Source organism: Larus michahellis, chromosome 1 (genome assembly GCF_964199755.1).
Source record: "Larus michahellis chromosome 1, bLarMic1.1, whole genome shotgun sequence".
NCBI lineage: Eukaryota > Metazoa > Chordata > Aves > Charadriiformes > Laridae > Larus > Larus michahellis.
Genome location: NC_133896.1, coordinates 39132968 through 39160833, shown reverse-complemented (window position 1 = coordinate 39160833; position 27866 = coordinate 39132968). Strand labels below are relative to the sequence as shown.

At 39.7% G+C, this 27866-nt stretch overlaps 1 protein-coding gene across 2 annotated transcripts in view; it reads right to left on the bottom strand.

Annotated features, from left to right (window-relative positions):
- Positions 1 to 27381, bottom strand: part of RAP1B (RAP1B, member of RAS oncogene family) — a 31627-nt gene extending 4246 nt beyond the window's left edge. The window contains exons 1-6 of one of the 2 annotated variants that reach the window (XM_074572763.1): positions 27171 to 27381; positions 8270 to 8354; positions 6796 to 6864; positions 3944 to 4000; positions 2379 to 2519; positions 349 to 492 (exon numbers count right to left, since the gene is read on the bottom strand). In XM_074572763.1, coding sequence (XP_074428864.1) covers positions 349 to 492; positions 2379 to 2519; positions 3944 to 4000; positions 6796 to 6864; positions 8270 to 8326 — 468 coding nt within the window. In that variant the 5' untranslated portion in view covers positions 8327 to 8354; positions 27171 to 27381. The remainder of the gene's footprint in view (positions 1 to 348; positions 493 to 2378; positions 2520 to 3943; positions 4001 to 6795; positions 6865 to 8269; positions 8355 to 27170) is intronic. The other variant, XM_074572772.1, reaches the window with a different exon arrangement.
- Between the last annotated feature and the right edge of the window lie 485 nt (positions 27382 to 27866).

Here is a 27866-nt window from a genome sequence, read left to right as displayed (position 1 = left end):
AAAAAAAAAAAAGTAGTCTAGCAGTATGTTCTCAGTGGATAGAGATTATATCAACTAGGTAATGTAACATGAAAAAATATTTACCCCAAATTCATATGAATATAATTGGATAACTAATTATATTAAAATTAATATAACTTGAAAAAGTCCTAAATCAAAGCTAAATAGGTCCCTTGATATAAACACTTCACAAATTCTCACAATAGCAGGGTACAGTTTTGTGCATTCCAGTAAACTTTATTAATAATTTTGTTAGTTTATCTAGACACAGTAACGTTTGGTTACCACAACACAGTGACCCATCCTTCTCTCCCTGCCACCCCTCCCCCCCTAGGTACCGTGCCTTACCTCGTTAACATTTATCTTTGATTTTGCAGAAGACTCTAAGAACGCACAGTTATTCCATTGCCTTGCTAGGTTCTGACCTTGTTCCTTTCCCACAACTCTTTCATCTTCCAAGTCACACTTATTGCCAACCAGAATCATAGGCACCTAAAAACAATTTAATACCAGCAAAGAATTCATTAAAATTTTGGGAAGGCACAACATAAACGCACACCTAAAACCCTACCTAAATCCTTAGAGGATCCTGACCTCCAGAATAATCAAGCTCCAGTATAACAGAAACTTAAGTTTACATTTGTGAGACTTTAATCTTGAAATCCAAGTGACTGAAGAATCTGCTACAGGATTCTTACACATTCAGAAATCCCGGAAAAAGTGGCCTGTACTGGGTAGCATGATGAAGGATGCTAAAGCTCCTTTCACCATTCCTCTGCTCCCAGCGTATCTGCACTCCTTCCAAGAGGTGTTTGCTTACACAGTTCTTAGTAGTAAGCTGATGCACGCAGAGGAAAGAAACATGCTAGTTTATTAAAATTACTAACTACAGAAAATGCTGAATTGACCTTTGTAGCAAGAAAAGGCAATCACACAAAGTTGGGTTTTTTTTTCCTTCCTTTTATTAATTTAAGGACATAGCTAAGTTTCTCCTAAATTCAAGTGCTGAATAAAGGTTTACAGTATTTTTATCGTTTAATTTTTCCCCACCGAGAAAGCAAGTTATGCCTAAGCTTTGGCACAGGAAAAACTTTACATAAATTTTAGTGAGAACTGAAGTTGCAACTTGAAGCTCATTATCTTTCTCCTGATACTATGGAAAGGTTTTCAAGAGTAATGGGAGTGTTCTAAAAAGAAATACCGTTTCAAGGAAATACTAGCATAGTAACAGAAAGCTTATGCGAATCGGAATAAATATACCGGGTAAACTAAAGTTTCAAATATTGTCACATTTATCTTGATCTTAGTGTACAAAAGTACTTTGATGCTAAACAAGGCTATAACTTGGTAGGTTCTGAATGGGAAAGGCACATGCAACTTCAACACTACGCTTCTGAGATACATTTGTGATAATGGGTAATAAATCGCTTCTAGAAGAAATCTGCAGAACATAGGCATGACCTATAAATGCTTACGCTTAAGAAAGTGCAAGGTGGTTTGTATTACAAGAGCCCCAATGAACTTCTCTGAAATTGAAACATTTAATACATTCTGTGTCTGCTGGCAGCAGAAGCATATATGGATACATGCAGTAAGAAAGGGATCAAAGCTTCCATGAGCACAGTTTGAATGAGATGAGCACACTCGAAAAAAAAAATAAATGTAAGCAATGAACGGTTTCTGTTAAGGAAGACTTTCTGTCTGATGGCTACAACCTACAAGGTGTTTCGGTTAAAAACAGACTTTTACTGCTGTTTCACATTTGGAATACTTTTCTTCCTTTTATTAAGGGACTAAGTATTCACTTCCTACAACTACAGAATTTTTTTTTTTTATTCAATTATAAACTTTATAGCTTTAATAATGCTAAGAGGTGCATACTGAAATTGTGTGGAAATGGTATGACCAAACTTACTTGCAAACACACAAAATAGAAAAGCTACTTAACATGTAAGTTTAAAGCTTACAGTACCATCTTCTAGAATAACTTAGAATTCTGTGCTTTTAAAATACCGTAAACAGTAGGAATATTGAAAAGAACAATTGAACTGTAGGTTTTTTTAAGCCTTCATTGATAGCAATTGAGGTAATAGAGTTGCTTTAGAAGTGTTTTCTGCAGTACTAGTGAACAAGGTTATGTACAGTTTCAAATAAGAGTATTTAAAGGAAGAGATTAAAAAGACAATTCTCTTTATATACAACACGACAATTACAATTTCTCCAGTTTGCCTTAAGAGTTGCATTTCTGTACTATGCATCTACTGCTTGATTTGTCTCTTAATTTAAAGCTTGGAAGCTATCTGATCACAGTGTATACATTACAACACCTGTAATGAAAACTGTAAACATAAGTATTATGCATTTTTAGAAATGCTTACATCATCTGTGTCTTTGACTCGAAGAATCTGTTCTCTTAGATCCTGCAAATCATTAAACGTGGACTGTGCTGTGATGGAATATACTAATGCAAAACCTTGTCCATTTTTCATGTATAGGTCTCTCATTGCTGTAAACTGTTCCTGTAATTAAGAAAAAAAATACATGCGTCACATTCAGTTTGCACTTTCATTACACAAACTACCATATACTTCAGGTCACAAACGGATCACAGGTATGATGCATTTGTGCCCTCTCCCTCTTTTTAAACCAACCAATATTTTACTGTTTGACTATAAGCATTACAGAAAACTGAACCACTTTTAAATAAATCTGGTCTGGAACATTATCTGGGGTGGCTAAACAACATCTAGATATTGACATGCGTGACACGCAGGGGGCGACACGGCAGGGGGAAATATAACAAACTAAAGTAATTTCTAAAGAGAGGAGGTACAGTAGAATGTACAGTGTAATCTGTAGATTACAGAAGTTACACTGCTCCTGAATCCTTCCTTACATACCAACTTTTTCACCGTCTCCTGACTGTTCTTTAAAACACATGGCAAAGTAAATGCATCCCTTTTCAGCCTCCATTTTGTAGTCTAGGCATTTTCCTATGTTAAATTCTACTTTTATTTTCAAGGAGATTGACTAGGGGATGGGGACACTCAGACGTCACACTTTCTAGAGCGTGGTGACAACTATGATACTGCATACGAAGACTTGCTGGTGCACAGCAGCATTAGGACTTCCCCCAGTTCGAAAACTCTTACCAGTATGACTGTGGAACAGCATTTGTCTTTCTCACGTTGGTGACTCTACCACCTTGTGGCTAATCAATCACTCACCAAGCCCCTTGCTGGATGTCAGGTGAAAAGTGCAATATATTTTGAGAACAGTCACTCCACATTTCTGTAGTTTTACTTGGCGTTACTCTAATATAGAATTTAACTAAATTATTATTGGACCAGGTTACTATTATACTTCAGAGAACACTTGTGACACTCCAAGGGTCTTAAGCTTGCGCTCATGGGAATCAATGAAGGAAATGACTGCTTTCAGTAGATTTTGGAACAGGTCATTGAAAAACCTGACCAATATACACAGGGTCAGCATAAACTCTGCACTTTGAGTTCACCAAAGCTGACTAAAGCAATGCTATTTTTAACCCAATGTCAGAGTACATCTCACACACAAAAGAAAAAGGAGAGGAAAAGAAAGCATATATTCTCTACAGAGAATCAAACACAAGTAACCATCAGGCCTATATTTTCCTCTGGGCAATATCAACTTAAAACAGCAGCACAAGTTATTTTAAAATTCTCAATCTCATGTTTCCCCTATTACAGAACATGAGCTCACAGGAAACTTGCAATTCCATTTTCTGCTGCAATACTCAAGCGTTGTTTAAATACCAGTATGTTAAAGAACAGCCTTTAATCCAATGCACTGACCAGTTACTCTTTAGAGAATGAGGAAGGAAACATGTCATCATTTACATCCCTACAGCTTTTGATGGTTTTAACGCTGTACATCAGTATTTAGGGAAGTTGGTTTTACATACCGTTCCTGCAGTATCTAAGATTTCAAGCATACACTGTTGTGCATCTACTTCAACTTGCTGCCAAGAAAGAAAGATGTGGTTAGAATTTTTCTTGCAACTCTTCCCTCCAAAGATACCAGGAACTGTGTGATTTTATAAGCAAATTCATAATGCATAAAGCAACATAATGGCTTAAGAAGTTTATATGGATACACACTTCGAAAACAGCAGGAAGAAGCCTTTCAAAGAGCCCTAGTGACATTTTCAATAGCAGCGTCAGCAGCCAAGTACACTCACTTTGCAAAGTGATTAGGGATTTTTGATTATTAAAAAGGATGCTGCTAAATTTGTAATGAATGGTTATCAGCAACTAGCACAACTAATTTCTATTTGTTTCAGGGATCATTCACAGACTGAAGGAAAAGTACAGGTGGAAGCTAGAAAGTTGGACTGGCATACTAATACTCATTTAATAGTAATTTAGAACAACAAGACAAGAAATAGTACACAGCAAACAACAAACCAAGCAAACCACAAGAAGTGGTATCTCCAAAACAAGCCTTTAGTGACACTAATTAGTAAACTGATCCAGCTTCGAAAAATTTGCTAGAAGGTTTAAGAAGTCAGATCAGTTTCTGTATCATTTCAGAGTTAGTCTATATAGTTTCTACCTCATAAAAAAGCCTTGAGGGCATTAAAGGGGACAGAATTGCCCTCAAGCTGTTTCAAGCAGGCTACACATATTATTTATTTATTTCTTTTTATTTCAAGCTATTGGTACACTTCCCTTGTTTCCATTTGCACATGAAATTCCTACTTGGCAGATCAGCACTCAAAGAAGTTCATGTTCCTTACTCCCCATACATGCATTATCACTCATTTAACTTTGAGCTTTTCTTTCGTAACTAGATTTGAGCTTGGGGGGCAGGGAAGAGGAGTATTTCCACTTCTCTCACCTTTCCCATGTCCCCTAGGGATGTGGATTCCTTCAATAACCACTATTTTAGCATGTATTGCTGACAAAGTTATTCAGCTAATTGAGCAGCAACTATTCTCTTCATGAAGAAATATTTGGGGAGTAAACCAAGGCGTCAAGTTTCAAGACTTCATGCTTGATATATAGTTCCAGACAAACTTAAAATATTTCAAGCCACATCCTCTCAACTTCAAATATTTTAAAATTAGATTTAACATTAAAAGTATAGAATTGCAACTGCCAAACCAATACATTTTAAAGTCACCCAAGTCAAGGAGGAAGTTAGAGTTGTAACTAGCAGTGAGGGGAAGAAAACAACTGCATAAAGTGCTGTCCATACTAAAGCAAGCCTTCAACAACCTGACTGATTTGAAAAGAAGAATAGACAGAGATAAGAATAGACAGAGATATTCCTAGTCATTTCAGGACCAAACCTGAAAGGAACATTATAAGATCTTTGCCCCCCAAAATTAATAAATAATTAATTAAGAAAAGACTAAATTTCTTAAAATGGCTTTACTTTTTACTTTTTCAGGCTCCATGGAAACAGTCTTTGGAAAAATTCACCCAGCAAACATCACGAATCTAGTATGACCTGAAGAATGTAAATATATAACAAAGGAAACCTTTCACTTTAGTACAGCCTGTGAATATTTTTGGAGTCATTTACTGGGCCTGCACCAAACATCAGGACAGGGTCCAAAATTCCTGCTCCTCTAATACAGAAAAAGTAAGTAGCTATATAGAATTTTTTGTTGCTGTGCTCTTTAATAAGATTTCTAGCTTTGGCTGGAAGCCCACATACTTAAGACAGACTAGGATTTTTCCATCATACAGATTTCTATGAGGTCAAAGAAAACAAGTGTGAAATAATCATTTTGCTCTCACTAATTCCTCTTCCATTCAGAAGAGATTCTGGTGACTATAGGCTGCAACAGCTGTTAATGCAGCCTCTTTATTCCAATATAAATGTAGTCTAGTGCTGAAAGAGGAGGTCCTATGGGTTTTGCCTGTTCCCATATACAGTTTGTGCATCTTGCCTCCCTTATATAGACATTTGCATTTTTGTGGCCACATGGTGAGCTACATCAGAGTACCAATGCATCTGAAAAGTAATTCAGCTAAAAAAAGACAAAGATTAAGAAACTGACACAGATGAAAACTAATCTGCTTCCCCAAATGGTTAACTCTTTTGGTAGCACTCCAGATGTAAACTATCCTAGTCTGGAATATTAATCATGGTCTCAGCTGAAACTGAGGAGTGAGCAATATGGAGATTCAAGATGATGCAGGCAGAGTCAGACCTTTCAGCCTGTCATGCTGGAGATGGGAAGATAGAAACTAACAGGCCACTGTAAGTGTTTGTTCATTTATGATAGGTTTGTGTTAACTTATTAATAAAACAACAACCCATCTAATGGAAGTGTATCAAGCTATCAGTCAAATTGTTAGGAATACAGTGTGATGCTTCCAGCATTCTAAAGGTGAGCATGAAGCTGTTTTCAATAGATTTTCCTAGTAGTAAAGAAGCTCAGGCCTCCAACATACAAGTCCAAATCTACCTGAAAATACTAAAAACAATAAAAAATAAAAAATATAAAAAAGTAGTAGTGTAGTTTACATATTTTTTTTTTTAAAATCAATGTTCCCAATTCTGACAATGAATTTTTTTTACTGACTAGCTAGTAAGGTATTATGCTCAAACACTGAAAAGCTAGTCTTGAATTATTCCTTTTAGACAGACTTTAAAAGCACCTTTACATTTCAGACTTGTTAAGTTACCTGGTATTATGTGGCATTACCAGGCATACCATTTTTCAAACAATGACTCAAAACTGCAGCACATGCTGTGGAATATTTAAATTTCTATAAAACTAGAGAGGTCTTTTGCATATACCTTCCTGTAGGAATCTTCTATCGTAGGATCGTATTTTTCAACAAATATTCCTTGAACAAACTGTACAGTCTGCAACACAAAAGTTCTTGTAAGATTCTTATGTAGTGACATTTTGTAAACGCTGTACATGAATTACTGTTCTAGGTATATACTCAGTTATCCATTACATTTTTGAAGGCAAATTAGATGACTGACATAACTATAAATTATAAGAAACAACAGCAAGTTAGGTGTATATGCTTATTTAACTAAGTACTGTTAGATGAAGCAATTCTACACCTTCCTTTATCCACTCCCACCTGGAGCACTGAATTAAAGGCATGCATTGATTTAAGGTTTGTCTAACTCTTGGAATCATTATTAGTTTCTAGTTGAATAGGACACTATACAGCTGCATGGCTTTTACATTTCCATTTAGAACTATTGCATCTTCTACTTATCTGCCAGCACAGGAATTAGTCAAAAAACAACTGCCAGCATTTACTAGTCTTAACTAGACTCAGTAGGATATTCCTGTGTACCTAGCACGTAGGACGTTTTTAGCACAAGTCAAATGGAACTTTAAGACTCAACACCCAAGTCAGAGCAGACAGGTTCAAATCCAGAAACGCTGCAGTAAGATAAAGAATTCAGAGGTGAAGTAGAAAGTTCTTTCTCAATATAACATGATTTTGTCATTTAAGTTTTCCTTTAGGAACCGCTATGTAAGAGAATAGTTCTTAAGAGTGGACCCCTAGACCTTACTTTATGATCAGGTGCTCCATTAAACTCAAAGACATAAAGTTCTTAGGTGGCCCAAGAACATCATATTCTGTGAACTTTTTCAGTGCTAGTCTAGGTCAAACTAAACTTTTCTGTAATCTAACTAAAGTGCATGAGCTCTTTGGTTTACAATCATCTATCTGCTGCAGCTACACACCTACTTGCAGGGAAAGATGTAGAAAACATGTTAAACTTCCTGCAAACGTGCAAATATATATTTATATTTGCATAAAAAAATATTAGTGCTTTAGCGATTGCAATCAAACTTTAAGCAAACAGCACCTTGACGGCCTTTCTAGAGCCAGGAGTTACCAAGGCCAGACACAGGCAAACTAGTTCATTGTGCGAGTTTCATGAAGGAGCTTGATTTCCTACAGACCTACGGCTGAGTTACCCAGTGAAGCCAGAGACCTTCATAATGCTTTGGCTATGCACTTCGCTGTGTAAGACAGGCAAAGATCTGACTAAGCACCATCAACCAGCCCCATACACAAATATTAGCATGTGAGGGCACACCAATGGATGTGGATACACCCAGTAAAGGACGTATCTATTCTAACCAGGAACCCTCAGCAGTCATTACTTAACATTTATTTTTGTTTATTTGTGCACACTTATGTAAAAGAAATATGTGCTAGTAAAGAGTGTATTAGAGAAAAGAGACACGAGAAGCCCAAGAAAACATACTTGAGCGGCCTCACAGAGTACTTACCAGAGCAGACTTTCCAACACCTCCAGAACCAAGAACCACTAGCTTGTATTCACGCATGATGCAAGAGATAAATCACCCTCAATACCTAAAACACACAATAAATTATTCACCCTTTTGATCAACAGGAGAACTATTTTAGCATTACTACAGCAACTACAAGATCGCATATATAACAAGACATGAACAGTTAAATATTGGTATCAACTGATAAATACAGGAGATACACCATCGTAACCAGGCATAACTTAAGCAGGATGTCACTTTAATTATTACACAATATCGAAACTATGGGCATTTACTCAAGACACTAATTGCTGAACAATGCTACTTTTTCATCTAGCACAAATAAAGTACATCCAAGGTTTTCTTGTTACCACTTAAAGAAGAACAATTATTCATGTGTTATCTAGCCTAATTTCATAGCCAAGATAGTACAGACTTGGAAAGCTTTTAAAATGGAGGTTTTTATATTCCATGAAACAGTAATTTAAAGAAAAGGCAAAAATAGATTAAGACTCTCTGTAATAAAGACCTCAGTACCATGATCTTGCTAAAATATTACAGGTGTTCCAAAGAAAGTGCACAAGTAACTGGAAGAACTGCTCACACCCATGTCCACGTATCACTTTCTCAGAGGTGTCTGGATGGATTCATCTTTATTTATGGCAAGGAGGAATCAAGCGTAGAAATTAATTTCCTCCAATTGTTAGGCCAACTACTTGGATTACAGCATACGATGCAGTGAGGCATGTTCATCTCATTTTCCAGAAACCTACAAAATCTCTTCTAGTCATGCAAACAAGTCCATAGAACCTCTCGGCTAATCACAGCAAACATTAAGGTATTTCACAGGTTTCTCAAGATTTTTCATTCACTCACAAGAACTTGCATGCACCATTTATTTTGCAACAACAGACCAAAACCAATATTCCCAAGAGCCACACAGATGCCTAAAGGGCTTGCAGTTTTACAGCCACTACATTCATGGTATTGAATAGGTTTATCGGGTGAACAGCTGCTAATGTTTGTTACCTATGATACTGATATAGTAATTCTAAAAAAAATGTCTCTTAAATTTCACAGCTACTACATTCAGTCCTCATCCATCCCCCAAGCTTATTTCATATCACACAAGTTTTTGTAATTTCATATATATACACATACACATGTAAATGATTTTGTTCATATGAGCTGACATGCATGAAATGTCCCCAGTCTCCTCTGAAGAACTGAAAGCATCAGCATGCTGACAAAATGGTCACTAAGCAGGGTTTGATAAAAGGGCTTAGTTAACTTTTTTTAATACGGTGGCCATTTTCAAGCTATCAACTCTTAATACAGCTGCGATAAAATGCTGCAAACCATCAGATATAGCATTTCCTCTACCTCATTACTGTGCTCCCATAAAGAAATACTGAATAAATCCTACTATAGTAAAGCTAACAGTTACTATTGATAAGAAACAATTATCCAAGACGAGATAGCAGGCATTTTCTCATTCTGAAACACTTAAATGCTAAACAAAGAATCACAGAAAGACTTGTATAAGAAAATTACACCAACCTCTTCTCAGCAAACAAACATTTCTCAAAAAGAACTGCAGGATCCCAGAAGACAGTTTTAAAAAAAAAATCCCCAGTAAGTCTGAAAGTTTAATAGTGTGTTGCTAGATATCTAACTGCAGTTATAATGACTGTAGTTTCATTAATAACTGGAGACAACTAAAAAAATTCTTTTGAGACTATTCCTCTCCTACAAGCTAAATCTGGTCCCTTGTTCCACACTAGCTAGTGTGGCTGCCTACAACAGTCTGCCAGACCTGCTTGCTTGTCTTTGTTTAAAACTGACCCAGCAAAACCAGAACAAAGCCACATATTTTGGGACATGTCTTTGGGTCATACTGCTCAAGAGAATACATCTCTTACAGTCCTTCTAGCAACTGAGCTAACCGGATTGCTACTGCTGCCGTGGGAGGAAGGTCTCAGTTCCTCTCCTGCAGGTGCTCTAGCACTTCTCAGATTGAGTTACCAGAAAGATGAAACCCTCTTCAGCTGACAAATAAGTTGGCAGTTGGGGGAGAGGGGAAGTGCAGGGAATCCAACACAGGTGTTTGTACAAGGTAAGCTGCGGAAGTAAAGTAAGAAAGACCCTTCTCATCAGCAGTAATCTCACAGCATCTCTGGAGTCATACCATCTGTTAGGTGTTTAGCACAAAATGCTAAGATGATTTACATAGAAATTAGAGCACCTCCATGTTAGTGTCCATCTTTGCCATCAGTGATTAACTCCACACTGCCAGAAGACTGAGAAATCAAGAGGCCAGATCCTATTTAATTTTCTTCTTGCAAACACACAATAAGCAATCTTTCAACTTACCTAAACTGTTCCTTGCACCTTAAGCAAGCAAAAGGAACACAAGGAGAAAGCCATAGGGAAATAATTGACCTGATGTCCAGCAAAGCAAGTCTCTCCACAGGCTTGTTACCAATAAATGTTGAGACTTTTCAGTGATTTTCACACCTGGTAGAACATTTTTTCACTCCTGACTTTAAAAACTATGCTTTCTTCCCTACAATGGATTTTTTTGCAAACATAGACCTCCAGAACCATTCACACCACAAGATTAATCTATTTGTCACCACTGTAAATGTTCAGTTAGATCCACAAACGTGTAAATTGTCCAGCCTTTCTACAAACAATAGGAATAAAGGACTGTCTCTAACTGTACTGAAATGCACCTTTCAAACTCATGACAAGTTAAGCCTATAACTACATTACCTGACATTTCTTTAAAACAAACATTCAATTATGCCTTTGTTTTTGGAAAGGTGTCACTAGAATGACACAAACTTAGTGGGTGTAGGGGAAGTCCCAATACAGTAATCTGGGTGAATTGCAGCAATTTCACCGTCTTTAAAAGAACAGTTTAAGCTGAGTTTTTCAGTCTGAAGTTAGCAACTAAATAGGGAGACAGCAATAATGAAAGCTGACAGTAATTTAGAAGTAGCAAAACTTAGGCAGCAGGTACCAAATACCTGTTTTACCTACTGTTTTGAGTAATTTGTGACTTTTTCTTACTGAGTAATGTACAATTCCTTAAAGAAAATTCCAAATCCTGAAATAAGAAGCTAACCACTTGGTTTTAGTGAGAGACTGGCAATTCCATTTTGGCTCTCAAACAGGGATTCAGGAATTTAATGCAAGCCAAAGCTTCTTTCAGCATCCAGATTTGGAAGTTCAGCTCTAAATATCCAATCGCTGTACAACACTCTGGAGCCAATTTCACTGCTTTAAGTGGTGGTACATAATTAAAGCATATATATACACACTATTACAGCTTGGTTAGCCAATCTTCTTAATCTCAGAAGCACCTAAGCAAAAAGCTCTAAGATCTTTGAAGACGTGACAAAAGCTAGACTGCAGTACACTCAAACATTTCTGTGACCTTCCCTCCAAACTTGGGCAATGAACAATACAAATACCAACCTTCCTCTTTCTCTGTGACTATTGTTTTGTCATTTGTACGGTTATTCCTTAACTCACTGAGAGCACATGGCAATTCTTTTATACATTCACGTACCTATACAGCACAGGGGTGGCTTGGCACCTCTGTGCTAGTCTATCGTCAGGTAGTCTGGCCATGACATCTTCGAATAAAACACAAAGCAACAACATATTCTCCAAAATGCTCTAAGAAAGCTAACTTGGGACACCTCTAACACAGCATGCAGCAAAGCACCATCTATCATCTGCTCCCACTTAGATCTACCACCCCACTGGCTTTGAGCAGCAGTCCTAACGCCACTAAACCTTCCTCTTACCTTCTAACAGGAAAGAGAAACTCAATTCCTAGCTAGGAGAACTTTCCTGAGAAAACTTTCCTGGTTACAGGTCTTTGCCTCCTTCTCAACTACGGCGACACCAGCCCATGAAACTAGGAGCTGCTTTAGGACACCGCGATCAGTCACACTATTTGGTGTAATAAAAGCCTAGCATACACTTTTTCACTGACCAGTATGCCTGTTGGCTGTAAGTGTGCCCCAGACTGAGTGAGGGCTCCGATCCTGCCTGAACTTGACTTCCCAGTGATTCCCAACTAGCCTGACCTGACTCTGCTGTAGCTCAAACCCATTTTTCCATATCATATGTTGTACATACAGACTGCTTGCATCCTAAACCTTGATCATGCTCTTACTTTACTTTTCAGATTGACACAACACTTGACTCTGGAACTAATATTGTATTCAGCTCCATCCAGTGCCAACACGATTTCCTTTTGACTCGTTTATGACAAACAAGCGGGGGCAGACAAGGAAGACTACAAAGTATAAAAGAGGAGATTCAAGCCATAAAGCACACCATCTTTCAGTTACCTGATAGTAGTTGAAACAATAGAAGCCATTAAGCTTTGAGCAAGATATTAAAGTAAAAGTTCCACCGCTGAAAGAGATGCAAAGTATAAAACTTGAAATGGAAGCTCAAACGTCTGGTGGATTTCCTTTTCTGCCGAAAAAAAGGCACTTCTCTAGCCATTCTAAAACAGATACTGGAGTTAGTGCATGCAATATCTCTTTATAAAGTCTGTGCCTTGCATTTCATATCTCATCATCCCCTCCCACCCCCCCCTCCAAAAAAAGTTACTGGAATAACTTTGGAAGAACATGTAATTATTAAACTGTTTACATAGTCAAGACAGAGCTCAGTGTAGCACCTCAAGATTAATTTTCATGAGTCTGCACTAACCGGTCATTCCAAGAATACCCTTCAGTTCTAAAGCTATCGGAAAGCAATTGTGCTAACTGGAAAGGAGGAAAGGATCATTCATGCACATAAGGACAAAGTTAGGTTTACGTGCATCCTCATCTACAACTTAGCATTCTGAAGCTACAGCTATAACAGAGAATGGCAAGCATTTCTAGAATAGGATAGGGTTAAGTCCAACAACATGTCTGTACTCCCCGGATCACCTGATCTCAGGGTTTTAAAACGGATATACTCAAAGGGGCACAACAGAAATGAAGAGACTATGATAACTGAGTAACAGATAAGCAAAATACCCCAGATTTATTGGATAGTTGATGACAAGTATCCACCAAGTCACCCAACAATTAGATACAACTAAGCTTAGACTTATTCCTACCAAATAAGCCAAATAACCTGTTTGAATCCCTTCTCATTTAGTGGAGTCTATTTTGAGACATTTTGCTTTCAAGGCTGGCTACCTTTAAGGTGACAGACCCACAAGAAGTGACAGCACTGCCAGTTTCCTTTGCTTTTTCATTTTTCTGCTCCTCCATCTTTTAGGCAGCAAAGTACTGTCAACTGTGCTTTCTCTGCAGGCACTGAAGAACAAGACAGGAAGCATGCAAAAAGTAAGGCCATTTTCCCCTTTAAATCGGAGCAGGTACTAGCTTTGAACAGCTGAGTCAAGTATTTATATGCACAGATATTTGACATAACTGTGAACTCTGGAAATGTCTAATGCAAAATTTAGCTAGAAAGATAAAAGTGAGGGAAGCTACTCTTCTTCAAGAAACAGCGTTTTCACATAAACTGAATTTTAGTGCTGTCTCAAGTGTAATCTCTCGAAAGTACAGAGCTGACTTCCAGATTGCCTCCATGAACTGCCAGTGACGTTTCAGTAACTGCCCTGCATACTTCCTGAAATGTAACAGTCCATAAAACCACCGTGTCTGTGCAGCCTCTCTCGCTAGTCTGTTCATATTACTTTTTCTAATTAATGCATGTATTAATGCATTAGTGTAGTGTATTAATGCAACCCCTTAATTCTACTTCTTCATAGCACACTTCTTAAAGTACTTGATAAGACAAGCAAGAGCATTATATGCATACGGGTACCTTTTCCAATAAAGATTTTCTTTGAAGGATGAGTTCCTTGAATAAACCCATCTGAACCGAAGCAAGAAAGGTTAACCAGGACAAGTCACTGGAAATTAAGTATTTTAAAAGCTTCACATCTGTCAAGAACCATGAACGTGGAACTTGCTTTGTACTTCTGCCCTAATTCAGATACACTGGAAAAAAGCACCTCCTGGACATTTTCTTGACCAATTTCTTGAAACGTGTCTCCAGCAAGAGGCAAACCAAAGCGATGACGCTACGAAAGCTGAGGAATAAGAAACCCTACTTGAACAGTGAATGAAGAAACTGCACGCTTACTGCTTGTAAAGCCTTCCTAAAAGAGCAATCATGTAATGGAGAATTCAGGAAAGTTCAAATACCATTGGTAATTGGGCTTGTGATCACAGTTATGAAAGTGATTTGATGATGTGTTTGGGTTTGTTTCGTTTTTTTTTTTTTTTTTTTTAATTTAGTTTTCTTTCAACTCCTTCAGCTTGAAGTTTTGGCTTCTGATTCAACTTTGTTACCATATGAGGAATGGGAAAGCTAATAATCCAGTCTTTCCAAGTGATATTAACCCAAATGAAGCTGTTAACTGGAGCTCAGCCCCAGGCCAAAGACATGAACTAAATTCAGCCAGTACTTGAAGATATCTCCGAGACTTGCTTATGTGAACTAGTTGTTCAGGTATGGAATTAAACAAATAGCCCCTCCCAGAAGCATTATCATTTTCAGAAGGGATCATGATTATTCAGCACTTTAGAGACCATGATTCTTGTTCAGACCCTGACATTCTGGTTGTATTGTGAAGTTGCAGCATAGTCACTAGAATTTTCATAATGCTTCTCCCCCAGCAACCTCTCTGGAAGAGAGGCTTTGTTAGAACCACCTTGGGAACAGAACTCCTGAATTAATCTCAACTGTTTGCATGAAAAAAAAAAAAAGTTGCAAACATTAGAATGACAGATGAAGCAAATTAAACAACTGGTTTACCTGCTCACAATTAGCAGAGGAGGGAAAGAAAGCCAAGGAAAAAAATCCTGCTTCTGAGAGAGGGGAGAGGGGATACTAGCCCTGAGATGGAAAAAGAGGACAATGGTCAGACATTTGGGAAAATAGCTCTAGTTCAGTCACAGGACCAACCAAGGTCAGAGCATTAAGTCTTTACAGACAAGATGTTTCCCACTTCTGGTACTGGAGCAGTCTCAGACGGCCAAACCTAAATCTTTCTAATTGTCTCTACCATCCAGATTCCAGTAAATTTTGAGCTTGCTGGTTTAGAACCCCTTCTTGAGGGAAGCAACTAATTAGAGAAGAGACAATGCGTGCTGTTCTTAATATTCCCCAAATACTTACATGTAAGGTGAAGTCCTACATTCTTAACCCTCACCTCCAAGGAGTTGGTTTGGTTTTTTTTCCAGAAAAATTGCAGTACATAAGCAGCACCTTGACAACACAACCCAAAGTGGAAGCCTGGTGATTTTCAATAACTTTTTGATGCTTAGGAATTAAAGCAACTCAGAAAATCCTTACTCAACAGGGTAAGCAGTATCTCTTATAGAAGAGAAATTAAAATACTCCAGAGCTGACTTTCACACTTATTTATAGCAAACGTTATTCAGAAGTCAATTTTGAAGACAAGATACACTGAAAAGCTAATCGGGTCTAATTAAAGACTTTTATATTCGAGACTCCTGGAAGTAGAGCTATTTCATTACTAATGCAGACTCTTTGGAAGTGAGTCAACTGTTCAGTAAACAAAGTTAGAACCAATTTTATTTCTAGTTTTTACCTGGTTTTGATAACTTCTTGTCTTAACAAACAAGTATACTATCAGTTGGACAGCTAGTTTTTCTGGGCACTAATACAGTAAGTTTTCTTGAACAAAAATATTTCTTCAATTATGTTCAAATATTTTAACTGATGCCAGAGGATCTTCAAAAAGCTGTCTGGGTGATTAAGCTTATCTAGTCACATGAAATCATACTAACCACCTGAGAAAAAGGCAAAGACATGAGAACAAGTTACTGCAGCACAAACATGACACTGAGTTTAAGTTGCTCCTTGAAATGCCCATGGGGACACTTACACAGAGACAGCTTAACCAAGTTTTCCTCCTTTTATTGAAGGGAGCTTTCTTGCTTAATATCGCACGCAGGGACAATTTCCACAAAGCAGCCAACATGAGCTTACACCTTGTGAGACTAGTTCCACTGTCTAGAATTAGTGTAACTGAATAAAATCCGGCTTTTTTTTTTTTCCTTACGTCAAAGTTAAGATCTAACTGGGAATTAAATCTGAACACAAACTTAATGTATGTTCTAAGGATGAAAAGTGGCCTGCTTGAAGCCACTGAAAGCTCAAGATGAAAGCTTCCTAATGTGAGAGACTAACAAGCATATGCAACTTGAAGCAGTTTCATACAAAGCGTAAAAAGTCATTTCAAAGCAAGTGATGTAATGAACATTCTTAAGCTACTAAAAAATATGCTGTTTCACCAGTTACTGAGGTCAAGTTTCGACTTTATGCAAAAAATTCAAATACGGCAATTCAAATTTGGAGTCCCTCATAAAACCTAAGCTGTAGGATCTATTTAAGCCTCAATTGGAGTTTGTAACATTTATCAGATTTATTCTTATTTTTGGTGAATGTTTGCCATGGGTTTGGATTTTCTCCCTATTTCTATAAAACAGTCACCATCCCCCATGAAAGTTGTTTGTGCATGTTCTACCAGTCAGACTTTCAGCTAAAACGGTGATCTCAGAATTCCTGAAGAAACTGAATTGTAAGTGGTTTTTATGCTTGCAAAGAAAATCCAGGCAGACAATAAACAGAAAAAACACTCAATTTTTTTAAAATACTAAAAGCATATTAAATTCAGACAATGCATAATTACCACATTATGATATCTTGCTATGCATAAGCTAAGTACTCAACCATACAGCAAGTTTTGAGAACTGAGACAGCAATTTACTGCTGTCATTGCAGAGAGGGATCTGTATTTAGCTCTAAAAATTCTATCAATTCATGGATTGCCACATCATGGTATACCCAACATGCTTTATACCTGATATGCATCCTTCTGATTAAAAGCAAATATAAGTACTTGTTTCTCCCCATAATTGTTACAGTAAATTTTATCTTTCAAGCTACAGTTAAAAATAGCAGGACTACAAGTAAGGCATGGAAATTTTCAGAGTCAAGATACTTCTCTTGCAAAAACGCACTCGTGAAGTTTGAAAGTTACTTCAAGAATAAGCTTGCCAGTTGGCTTAAGATTGACTTGTCTTTGGAAAAAGGCAGCTTAACTTCTGTTGCAGAAACAAGACCTAGCCTCAAATTCCATGTGATATCTGCTTAACATCTGGCAATCCTACCTCTACTCTGATTGTGACACTGGCTGCCGAACCAGTAAAGCCTTGTATCGGGTTTCCTTCTACCAATGTAAATTCAACTGCAATTCCAATACCACCTGAATTTTTGTCCCTCATGTCTATTTTTCTCTTTAACCCACGCATCATATATATCCCTGGCAATGCCAGAGCTTGCATAGCAAGTACCATTACTTGCACTGTCTTCATTATTAAAAATTCAGTTTCAATTCAGGCTTGTTTAGATTACTAACACATCGTCAAGGCACAGATGTACAGATTTCCTTCATCATTCTATGATCTTTTGTTACTGGCCATTTAAGACTGGTGGGTGTAGGCCTTTTACATACAAAGTATCCTTCCATAGTATGATTTACAATAATTCTATTACAAATCAGGTTAGTAGCCTAAGAGCAGTGTTACAAATTCCCATACGTTATTTTAATTAAGATTAGAAGTTTTATCTGTTGAAAGGATACTGATTCTATGCAAATTGAAAATACTAGCTACTAGCATTCATTAACAGGAATGAAATTCGTTCTTCCATGACAAATGAACCATACCAGCAAAGGCCCAAGTAATTGTAACTCATGTCTGTTTTGACCTCTCCATCAATACTACCTTAACAGAAACATGGTATTTGAACGTAAGCAGCAAACGTCACTCAAAGTCACCCAAGTTATACCTAATTTCACAATCAGTTCTTTTGTTAAAAGCTTGAGACATGTCCTGAGGTTAAGTTGAAAAAGGCATACATCAACGCCCAGCAATAACTACCATCTTCTGCCACATGGTCTTGCCACCTCTGCAATAATGGAGGTTCAACCTTAACTGCTTCTTTTCACAGTTAACTTTATTAGCTGACTCCACTGATGAAGCGTCTGAAACGCTTAATTGAAGTAGCTGAAACTTGGGCAGAACAGCCTGTTCTGTTTCTGGCAACAAGGCAGTAGCATCTTGAACCCAGGGATGGTAGCTCCTCAGGGAACATACAACTCACAAACATACCTCGATTAGAAGATGACAACTGTAGAAGATGACCTTTACACTCTTGTCCATATGCAGATGCGCAACTTGGTTGTTTCTGAGGCAACTGCTAAGCTGTCACAAGCTTCACGTGAGGGTATTAATAAAATAAACCAACAAAAAAAACCCCAACACCCATCCCAGAAAACCAAACCCGAACAAAAACACCACACCCCTCACTAAAACAAAAGCTGGCTTATTTTAACATGCCAAGCTGTGAACTGCCATAGTTCTGCATCTGCTTTGTAAGCAGCTGATGCATCTTAAGACAGTCCCAAAAAAGTCTCATTTAATGGGTCAGGAATTTCCAAGAGAGAGAAAAATCTGACAGTTATGAGCAGGAACCCAAAGGTATGTAATTTATGCTTGCAAGCCTGAGCTCATAGACACAATGACACCTACACAAAACACTGAATAATTTTAACCAAATGAATTTGAGTCATACTCATCCCCACACCACTTTCTCTTACATGGACTAAATCTTTAGTAGAGAGTTAACAAATTAATGAGTTAAACTTGTTTAATCAAGTCTCCACAAGAGTCTATTTGAATCTTCTTAAGATCACTCTAGTTTTTACTTAGACCATAGATTTTGGTTCCTCTGCATCTTCAAAGCTTGCCATTTTCTGGAGAAACCTGTCATACCTTAAAACACACTTTAAGTCAAATCAAACACGTACTTTGATAAGGTAGCAGAAGATATCCAAAGCATACTGAAATTTAAAATTGGCTCCAGATGTTCTGATGGGATGACCTTCCGAAATACACATCAGCATTATCTGGTCTTCTACGAGTCATCTATTATTTAGACTATGACAATCACCACAGCATTTGAAGAATTGTTACTATATGCTCAATCTTTTACTGAAGAGTTTTACTTCGAGCAAGTTAAATATACGCATCTCAAAGCAATCTATATTTTGGGCAAAGTCTGAATGGAAGAATGACTTTTCAGTCCACCCTGACTGTTCCAGTGAAGCAAGTTTATCCTTCATGAAACCACAATCTTGTATTTCCACATTGCTTAGGTGTCTCCCAGTTTAGCCAGTGCATCCTCTGTTTAGGTTCTTGGGATCTACAACTGCAACCTTCTGTAGATAAGGCTGTGAATGGTTCCTTATTTTCACTTCGACTATCACAGTAGATTCAGCATTCAGCTTGAAAAAGAGGCTTCAGCTTTCCTCTGTGAAACTTACAGTACCAAATTTCACTTTAAAAGTGAAATAAATGAAAAAAAAAGTGAAATAAGTGAATAAGATTAATTAACAGAAGAATTACATTACCTGAAAATACTAATATATTCAAGCTGACACATTTGTCTTTTAAAAAAAGTATTGCAAACTGCAACTTAAGATCTTGCCTCTGGCTAGAAGCAGCATGTACTTTCAGTTAGCAAGACTCCACATTGTTCAAAATATTGGTTACTGTAGTTAAATTAAGTCCAAACTAACATGCACTTAATGTTGCTTCTTCATTAGTTTCCTGGATAGACAGGACCCAGATTTATAGCAGAAAAGGAAGAGGTGCATCAGGACTTTTTTGTTTCTTTGTTCTTCAGGAATAGAACTGCATTGTTGATCTTTTCATTTGAGGCTTCACATAAAATACTCTTATTTTCTCACTTTAATTCCTACTCACATAGATACACCACTTTTCTTCTGAGATTACTCTTAAGAGTTCAATGAAAAGCAACACACAGATCAAAAGGATACCAAACACCAGCACATTCAGTGGCCTAAAGCTCTTAATTGTAAAACCTTGTTTTCAGCTACTCAGTTTTCGCAGAACTTCAGCTACCACACTTAAATTTTCTATGTGAGATCTCTGGCTGAACCTCAATTTAGCTTAGGGCGTTTCCTGAAATAAAAGGTTTAGGGAGATCAGAAAAAAAAAAAAAAACAAACAACAGAGGATAATTAAAAAGAGGCAATGGACTTGCTCAAACATAAAAGAATGGTGAAAAGGTGGTAATAAACTGCAAGAACATACAACAAGCAGACATAGGTATCATTCAGAAATGCTTGATTCTCTTTAGTATTCAGATACAAACCCCCTTTTTTTGTACACCAAAAGTAGGAACATTTGAAGGCCAAGCATCCAGTGAAAAAAAAAAAAAAAGAGGAGTTATGAATGCCTGTTTATTATAGTATCACAGGCTTCTCTCTATTGGTCTCCAAACTTACTCAACGCCCAGGATGATCTGTATCAAGTAACAGGGTGTCTCTTCTTTGGTGAGACCCCACCTAAGCTGCTACTTAAGTCAAAAAAGATATATCAGAAAAATGGAAGAGTGATTCTCTAGCACGACAGTCAGCTATTGTTGCCTCTTCCAGTGCTCCTTTTCTTGATGCCATAGGATGACTACTAGTACGCAGTCTCTCAGGTTCCACCAAGTGCTAAGATGACAATTTGGCATCAGTTTCTAGAAGCACTGCATATTCTCAAATAACCAATGTCAGCAGAAGTTGGATTTTGAACACAGCATTTCGCAGCCCACTGAGAACACAAGTCCAAGGCATCTCAAATTGTATAATTATATTCAGTGAATACTGTTGATATAAAACTATCATGGAAATTCATCTATGGACTGGTATAGTATGTACAAGAACTCTTAAGGTGAACTCACACTTTCCAAGAACTCATTTCTGATGCTGCTCATCATACAGCCCATGAAACATTTTCTGTACACTTGCACCAATATAAGCAATAGACAGTAAATGACAAAAGGACCATTCCCTAAATGGGAATAAAACCACCACACTAACAGAATGCCTACTGCCCATCAATTCTTCATTTTAAACAAGTCAGAAGGGTCACAGAAAGACAGTATGATACATCCTTATACATATTAACTATATAACTCCAGAAGCACATGAGTCAAGATCTAGTGGTGTAAATTTATACACTTTCCTAACCCCAACAAAATCCTTCAGCAATATTGTATGCTAAAAGCAATCACATGAAGACAAGGAGGCTACGCTTATGGGTCATCTTGTACATCAAGCTTTCAGAATGTTACCTTGTAAGTAGCTTCACAATGAAAGATCAGAGGAGGACTGATGACTGCATCTTACAACACCTAACAAGTTACCTTAACCACTTTACATTTGCAAGATTAATAAAAGACATTCCTGCACAGTATGTTGTTGGGCTGCCCCCACACTTAACTAAACACATTAGCCTGGACACACAGCCATGCACAGCTCAGTCTCAACTCTAAACGTCACATTATAAACAAATAAATCTAGTCCTAAATACTATATTGCAGAGAGTAAGATTCTTAGGTAACTTCCACTTAATAGATTACTTCCATTCCATGTTCCAGGTTACCCTTCCCAACGCTCAGAAAAAACAAAACATGTTGCAGCTTCCCACTGGTCTTCTAACGAATCACTTTCGGGGGAAGTATCAGACCAGATGTTATAGAAGTTTGGCTAACTGCAAGCAAGGACTGTACAACTGCACAACTTAACTACCAGTATTGTCTGGGTTCTGATGAAGTCCAAGCACTATTCAGCATACTAGCTTCATCTCAAACAAAAAATATTGAACGTATACGAAACCTTTAGAAAAACACAGAAGTAGCTGGTCTGGCCCTGCAACTACTGAAAACACTTTGATTTCAGTAGTGCTGAAGTGCCACACCTAGCAACATACAGGTCCTTCTGCCTCCTGTACCTCCCCTCTCAAACTCCACACAGGTAACTGTCATGTATCTGGCAGTTCATTGTTAACACAGATGTGGTGGTACTCTTTCTGTTTCTTCCTGATACATGATGTATACTTTTAAGAAATTTCCCCTCACTGCAGACACAAAAAAAAGTGAAGGCACAACTTGTTAGGTTGCAGAAACAAAAGACTGTGAGTAGGAAAAAATAGAACAAGACTTCAAAAACTAAGACAACTAATACAGACAAACAAAAAGAAACAGTTGCAGGGACTATCTGTGTTCACAAGTTATTTTAGATTAACTGAAGAGGGGGCTAGCCAACATATATTATTTGGGCAATAGTAAATTCATTTAAGAAAAAAAACTTTCACCATCTAATTTCATATAAAGTTATGAAGTAAGCCACACTAAAGGAAATATTGTTAAACTACACCTTTTCCTTTAATCCAGATTACCTACTGAAATCAAGACTTAGAAATAACATAACCAAAGCAAGTAAGAGTAACATTCACCTCAATGTCAACAAATTTTGATGCAATAAGCACATTCTGCACAGAGTTTCTATGAAGACGGACAAGAATTATAACTACAGGTCCTTGCTTTAAGTTTGTCTTTGGTTATGAAAATAAACTGTTCTCCTGCTCCAGTTCTTCAATACTGCCCAGAAATTCAATGATATAAAGTTCCTCACAGCTCTCTGATTAGTTATATTGAAAATTATTTCATGAATGAGTAACAACAACATACAATACCCTTTCTGCAGAAGACCTGGCCAAGTCATTCAGATTTAGGACACCTTCCTGTGTTGAAACAGCTGCAGGAATGATACGAAGTGATCTAAGAAACTAGGGGTTCCCTGAAGAGACTCTCAGGCTGGAGAGAAACATGAGATGCTGCTTCTCTGCCACAGGATGCAAACGCCAGTCCATTAGAAGGGCTAGGCTGTCCTACTCCTGCACTATGGTCTTCCTCCCTCGGCCAAAAATGAATTAACCATGTGTACTGTAATTGGCAGTCTCTTTTCATACTTGCATAGTAGGGATTTACTTCAAATAACATCAAGTCCTCAGACTAATAACTAGAAAGCTAAGCAGGACAGCATACAAGCTATCGTTGAATGCCTCCTCTTCCTCCTAAAAAGTTCAGCTCTAAAGCTCCTTTAGCTCCGCTACGCACATTCCTTTGAGGTCTTATAGTAACTTTCACTCTACTGCTTCTGTAGTAAAAATTACTTCTCTTGGAAAGAGAGCATCCTGAATAGCTAGAGGGCCCCCAAATCATTCTGTATTTCAAAAGTTGCCTAATAGGCAGATTTCCAACCTGGTGTTTACAACCTTCCTCACTTTCCTTGCTGCTAGAGGACAGGAACATGTAGCATGTCAGGAGCTCACAACAGCATACATAAACAGGCACAGACGATAATAAAAAAACCCTTCTCACTTTTAGCTGTCCAGTGTTTCTTTTGCCATTCTAAAGCTCAAGAGATGAGAGCTTCAAGCCAGAACATGCTGCTGCTTTTGAAGGTAACCTAATTCAACTGCTCCATGAAGAAACAGTTTGTGCCAGCAGACAGGGTCTTTAACTTTCTCCAAATAGTGCTTGCCTACTACAAGCAAACTGACATAACTTCATCAGAATATTGCTTCTACTACGCCTGTCCCACTCAGTTTTCTCAGTGTTGACAGGCCCTAAGGAGAAAGTCATACATTAGATGCTTCAAGTGAGATACTAAAGCTCTGCTACAGTCAACTGCTGAACAACTTTGAAAACTCAGTCAACTTGAAAACAGGTCCCCTATTAATGGCATTCAAGTAACAAAAACCCTTCCTTTTTCCCTGCTTTACGCAAGAAAAACAGAAGCAGACCACCTTAACCACCTCTGAGCAGGAAAACAAAATTTGTCTTCGAATATGAAGGCGTAGTTACTGTAAATGCTCCTTTAATCTCTCCGAACAAGGAGGCTGTCTAAAATATCCTTCTACCTGACCTAAATGCAACAGAATACAGCAGAAGCCTGCCCCAACTCAGCAGGGATTCAAGGCACTGACATTACACAGTGCACTTCGGTCTCCTTTTGTATTTGTTCTGAGGCAAGAGAGTAGCAGTGCTTGTAACCATGAGCTAAACACGAACTTCTGTTGCACAGGGTATGCTTAGAGATCTGTTTACTAAAAGAGCAATTTTGATTACAACTCATAACAACTTGAGCTTAGCCTGAAGAATGCTCTCAAACATCAGTTAGATATCCGAAAGTCATCTAAGTGTCACTTAGCCAGACCAATTCATAAAGGACCCGCCTACCCTCTTACCATACACCCAAGGACAAGAGAGTCCCTGTTTTTATCTATAAGATATTCTTACCCTTAAGAGCACCTCTCCATACCTAACTCCAAGCAGGCAGCAAAGCTCTGCATATGACAGGATCGGCACTTTAGCAGTAAGCATCAAGTACTCAGGTACTTCTGTGACTTCTACACTTCCCACACCCCAGATGATTGGTGGACAACCATTTATTTTCGTTCCCAGTCACATTTACTAACTGTTAGATCACAAGCTGCAGTGTAGTCTTCACTACACTTCCTTCCTCAGTCATACAAGTAATTTCTTTCCCCTTTTGTAGGCCCTCACCTAGATTCCCATCTGTTTGCCTCTGCTCCAGAAAGGCTCTCAATTAAAAAGACAGTCAGTTTTACTCTGCAAAACTGGCACAGCACAAAAAGAACTGTCATGGCTCACTTCAGATTTATTTTTGATGAACTGTCCTAGAGCAGAGCTTTGGAACAAAATAGCACAATTTTAATTCCACTCAGAAAACTTATCTGGTGCACGTATGTAGTAAGAGAAGCAAGACACACAGTTACAGACAGTAAAAAGACTATTGTTACACCCCCACCCCCCCAATACAAATTCTGTTTTTACACTTATAGACTTTCAACTCTGTTTTGCAGATTATTTCAGCCCCAGGCAGACAGGTGCTCCAAGTATGATCAGCTTTGCTGCAAAAAAGATACATGACATTTCTATTGTACAGTGCAACTCAGAACTCAGTTATCTAGCTACAGATAATGATAAAGCTTTACACTACAGTTGCAAGTTGAAGTAGTTCATACCACTGCAAGAAGCAACCCTGAAAATATGCAGGTACCACGGAATAAAACACTTCATCTAATTAGTTAGAAAGTTTATTTGCAACGCCTTTGATGTGAACAGCCAAGGTAACCTCCACTATTCCCTCAGCTCATTTTTACCTAGAATGAAGTCTACAGAATAGACTTTGAGTAAGAGTAAAAAAAGATGTGATGAATAAAGAAAGTAAAAACACTTGACTATAGCAAGTTTTTTTGTTTTTTTTTTTTTCAAAAGCTTGCAATTTTAACAGAGGCAAGTCATCCAAAAGATGAACATTTGATTTATTTTTCAAGTTTTCCATAGAGAAGAAAAGAGACTCTTTCCAAAGGGAAATACATTTGTTTTTGCATGGTTACTATATAAGACAATGTGATTACCACATTGCCTTTTAATTAAAATTTAAGAAAAAGAAGTGTTCTGTGTCTTCTTTTTTTATAAGAGTAATTTCAATGTATATTTTACTGTGAAAGAGTACTGAAAAGTCTTTGTCATACACTGTCTACACATTTCACATTGGGCTAAGATGTATCTGTTATATGCTGGAAATAACAAGTTACACTAATCAAACCATCTAAATGCAAGAACACACACACGACCTGTGCAATTTTCAAGCTGGGCATCTCTAAAACACCCTCTCTCTTGGAACCACACTGTCTTACTATCATACCCCAAAGCTCTTTTTTTTTTTTTAAATATCCCCTGAAAAGGATAACCCATCCCTTTAAGATGGAAAAGGGAGTAAAAAGCACACTGTTGGTTTTGTTGTTTGTTTTTTTTTTTTTTTTTCAGGAAACCTTGGTTTATTATCCTTTTTTTGTAACACCAGGCCAGCACAAAAACGCTCAGGTTTGTTTTTATTCGACCTTTCGCAAACTTCACTCTCCTTCCACCGCTTCTTCACCGAGACATGCAGAAGGGTACGAGGTTATCTCTGGCTTATTAGACAGGTTCGGCACAGGGAGCATCAGTCAAATTCTTCCATTTGCTTTGACACGGGTGGTGGTGGTAGGGGGTGTGTGTGTGTGTGTGCGTGTGCGCTGGTGGGGCGTTTAGACGAACATCCCTGTCATCCCCTTCTTGTTTGGCGACAAGCAAGAGCAGAATTCGCTGGCCACGACGTTGCCTGCTTGTCCCACTCCGTGGCTACCCCAAGCACATGCACCGGCGGTCGGTGGGCTGCCCGGCCGGTCTCGGGGCGCTGCGGAGGCCGGCCGGGCAGCCCACCGACCGCACCCGACCTGCCCCCCGCTCCTTCCTCGCCTCGCCCCCCCACACCGGCCGGAAAGAGCCAGCAGCTTCTCTCCGCCGATCGGACTAGGTGGGGCTCCGGGCTCGGACTTCCCGCTGACAAACGACGGCGGCAGCCGGGGATCCGTCCCCCTTCCCCGCCCGCGGCGGGGGCCGAGCCGGGCGTCACCCGCGCCCCTCCCCACAGCCGGCCGGGCCCCACGTCGCGGCCCCGAGCCCGCGGGGTTACAACTTTCCGCTTCCGCTCCAACTTCTGCTCCGGGGACCGGCGGCAGGAGGAGGCGAAGGGCAGGGCCGGGCCCTCGGCCTGGCTGCCCCTTCAGCGCCCCGCTCCCCACCCCCTCTCCCTCCCCGCGCCTGAGGCCGGACGAGGCGGCGGCTCCCAGTTCCTCCTCCGCCATGTTTCAGGCTCGTGCCCCTTCCCTCACAGCGCGCCGCTCCCCGCCGCCGCCGCCGCTTCCCCCCCACCCCCCCTCCCTCCCGCCGCCGCCGCCCCCACCGGCCCGTCCCCGCCCCGCCGCGCCACCTGTACCAGACAAACCGCTCTCCGCCACAGCGGCGGCGGCCCGGCCCGCTCTCCCCGCCCGCGACCTACCGGACAGCGCCTCCGCTCCCCGCCGCCACCGCCTCGCCGGCCGAGCCCGCTGCGTTGCGCTCCGCGCTCCGCTCCCTCTCGCTGCCTGTGCCGGGGCGCGGCTTGGGGCCGTCGCCGTGACGCCGCACGCCCAGCCTCGCTCTGGCGCGGCGGGGGCGGGGGCGGCGCGGAGGGGAGGGGTGACCTCGCCGCTCCGCTCCCACCCCCGCGCAGGCGCGCGGCGCCGTGCGGTCGCCCCTCCCCCCCCGTCCCCCCTCACACCTCTCCCGGCGCCATCGTACAGCCGCCATCGCTCGCAGGGTCCCGTGTCGGTGCGGCGGTGACACCCCCTCCCCAGGGCACACGGGCTCCGTATGGAGGGGAGGGCGAAGGGAAGGGATGGCCCTGACTGGAAACCCCGCCGAGCCGGGCCGGGTCGCCCGCCGTGCGGCTCTGCGGCCTCCTCCCCCCCCCCCCGGCTGGCCGCCACCGACTGTGCTGGCAGCGAGGGAGGGAGGCCGCCCAGGGGCCCTCGTGCGCACGCTCCTGCCTTGGACTCGGGAGGTTTTTACCCGGGGATGGAGACCGAGGAAAATGTGCTGTTTCAGGGGGTGGAAAAATGCGTGAAGGCTGGAGGCCAGAGCCCAGGGTTGTCTTGCAGGACCAGGCCTCTGATCTGTACCCTGTCTTCTGTCAGGTGTTCCTGAAGATGCCTGG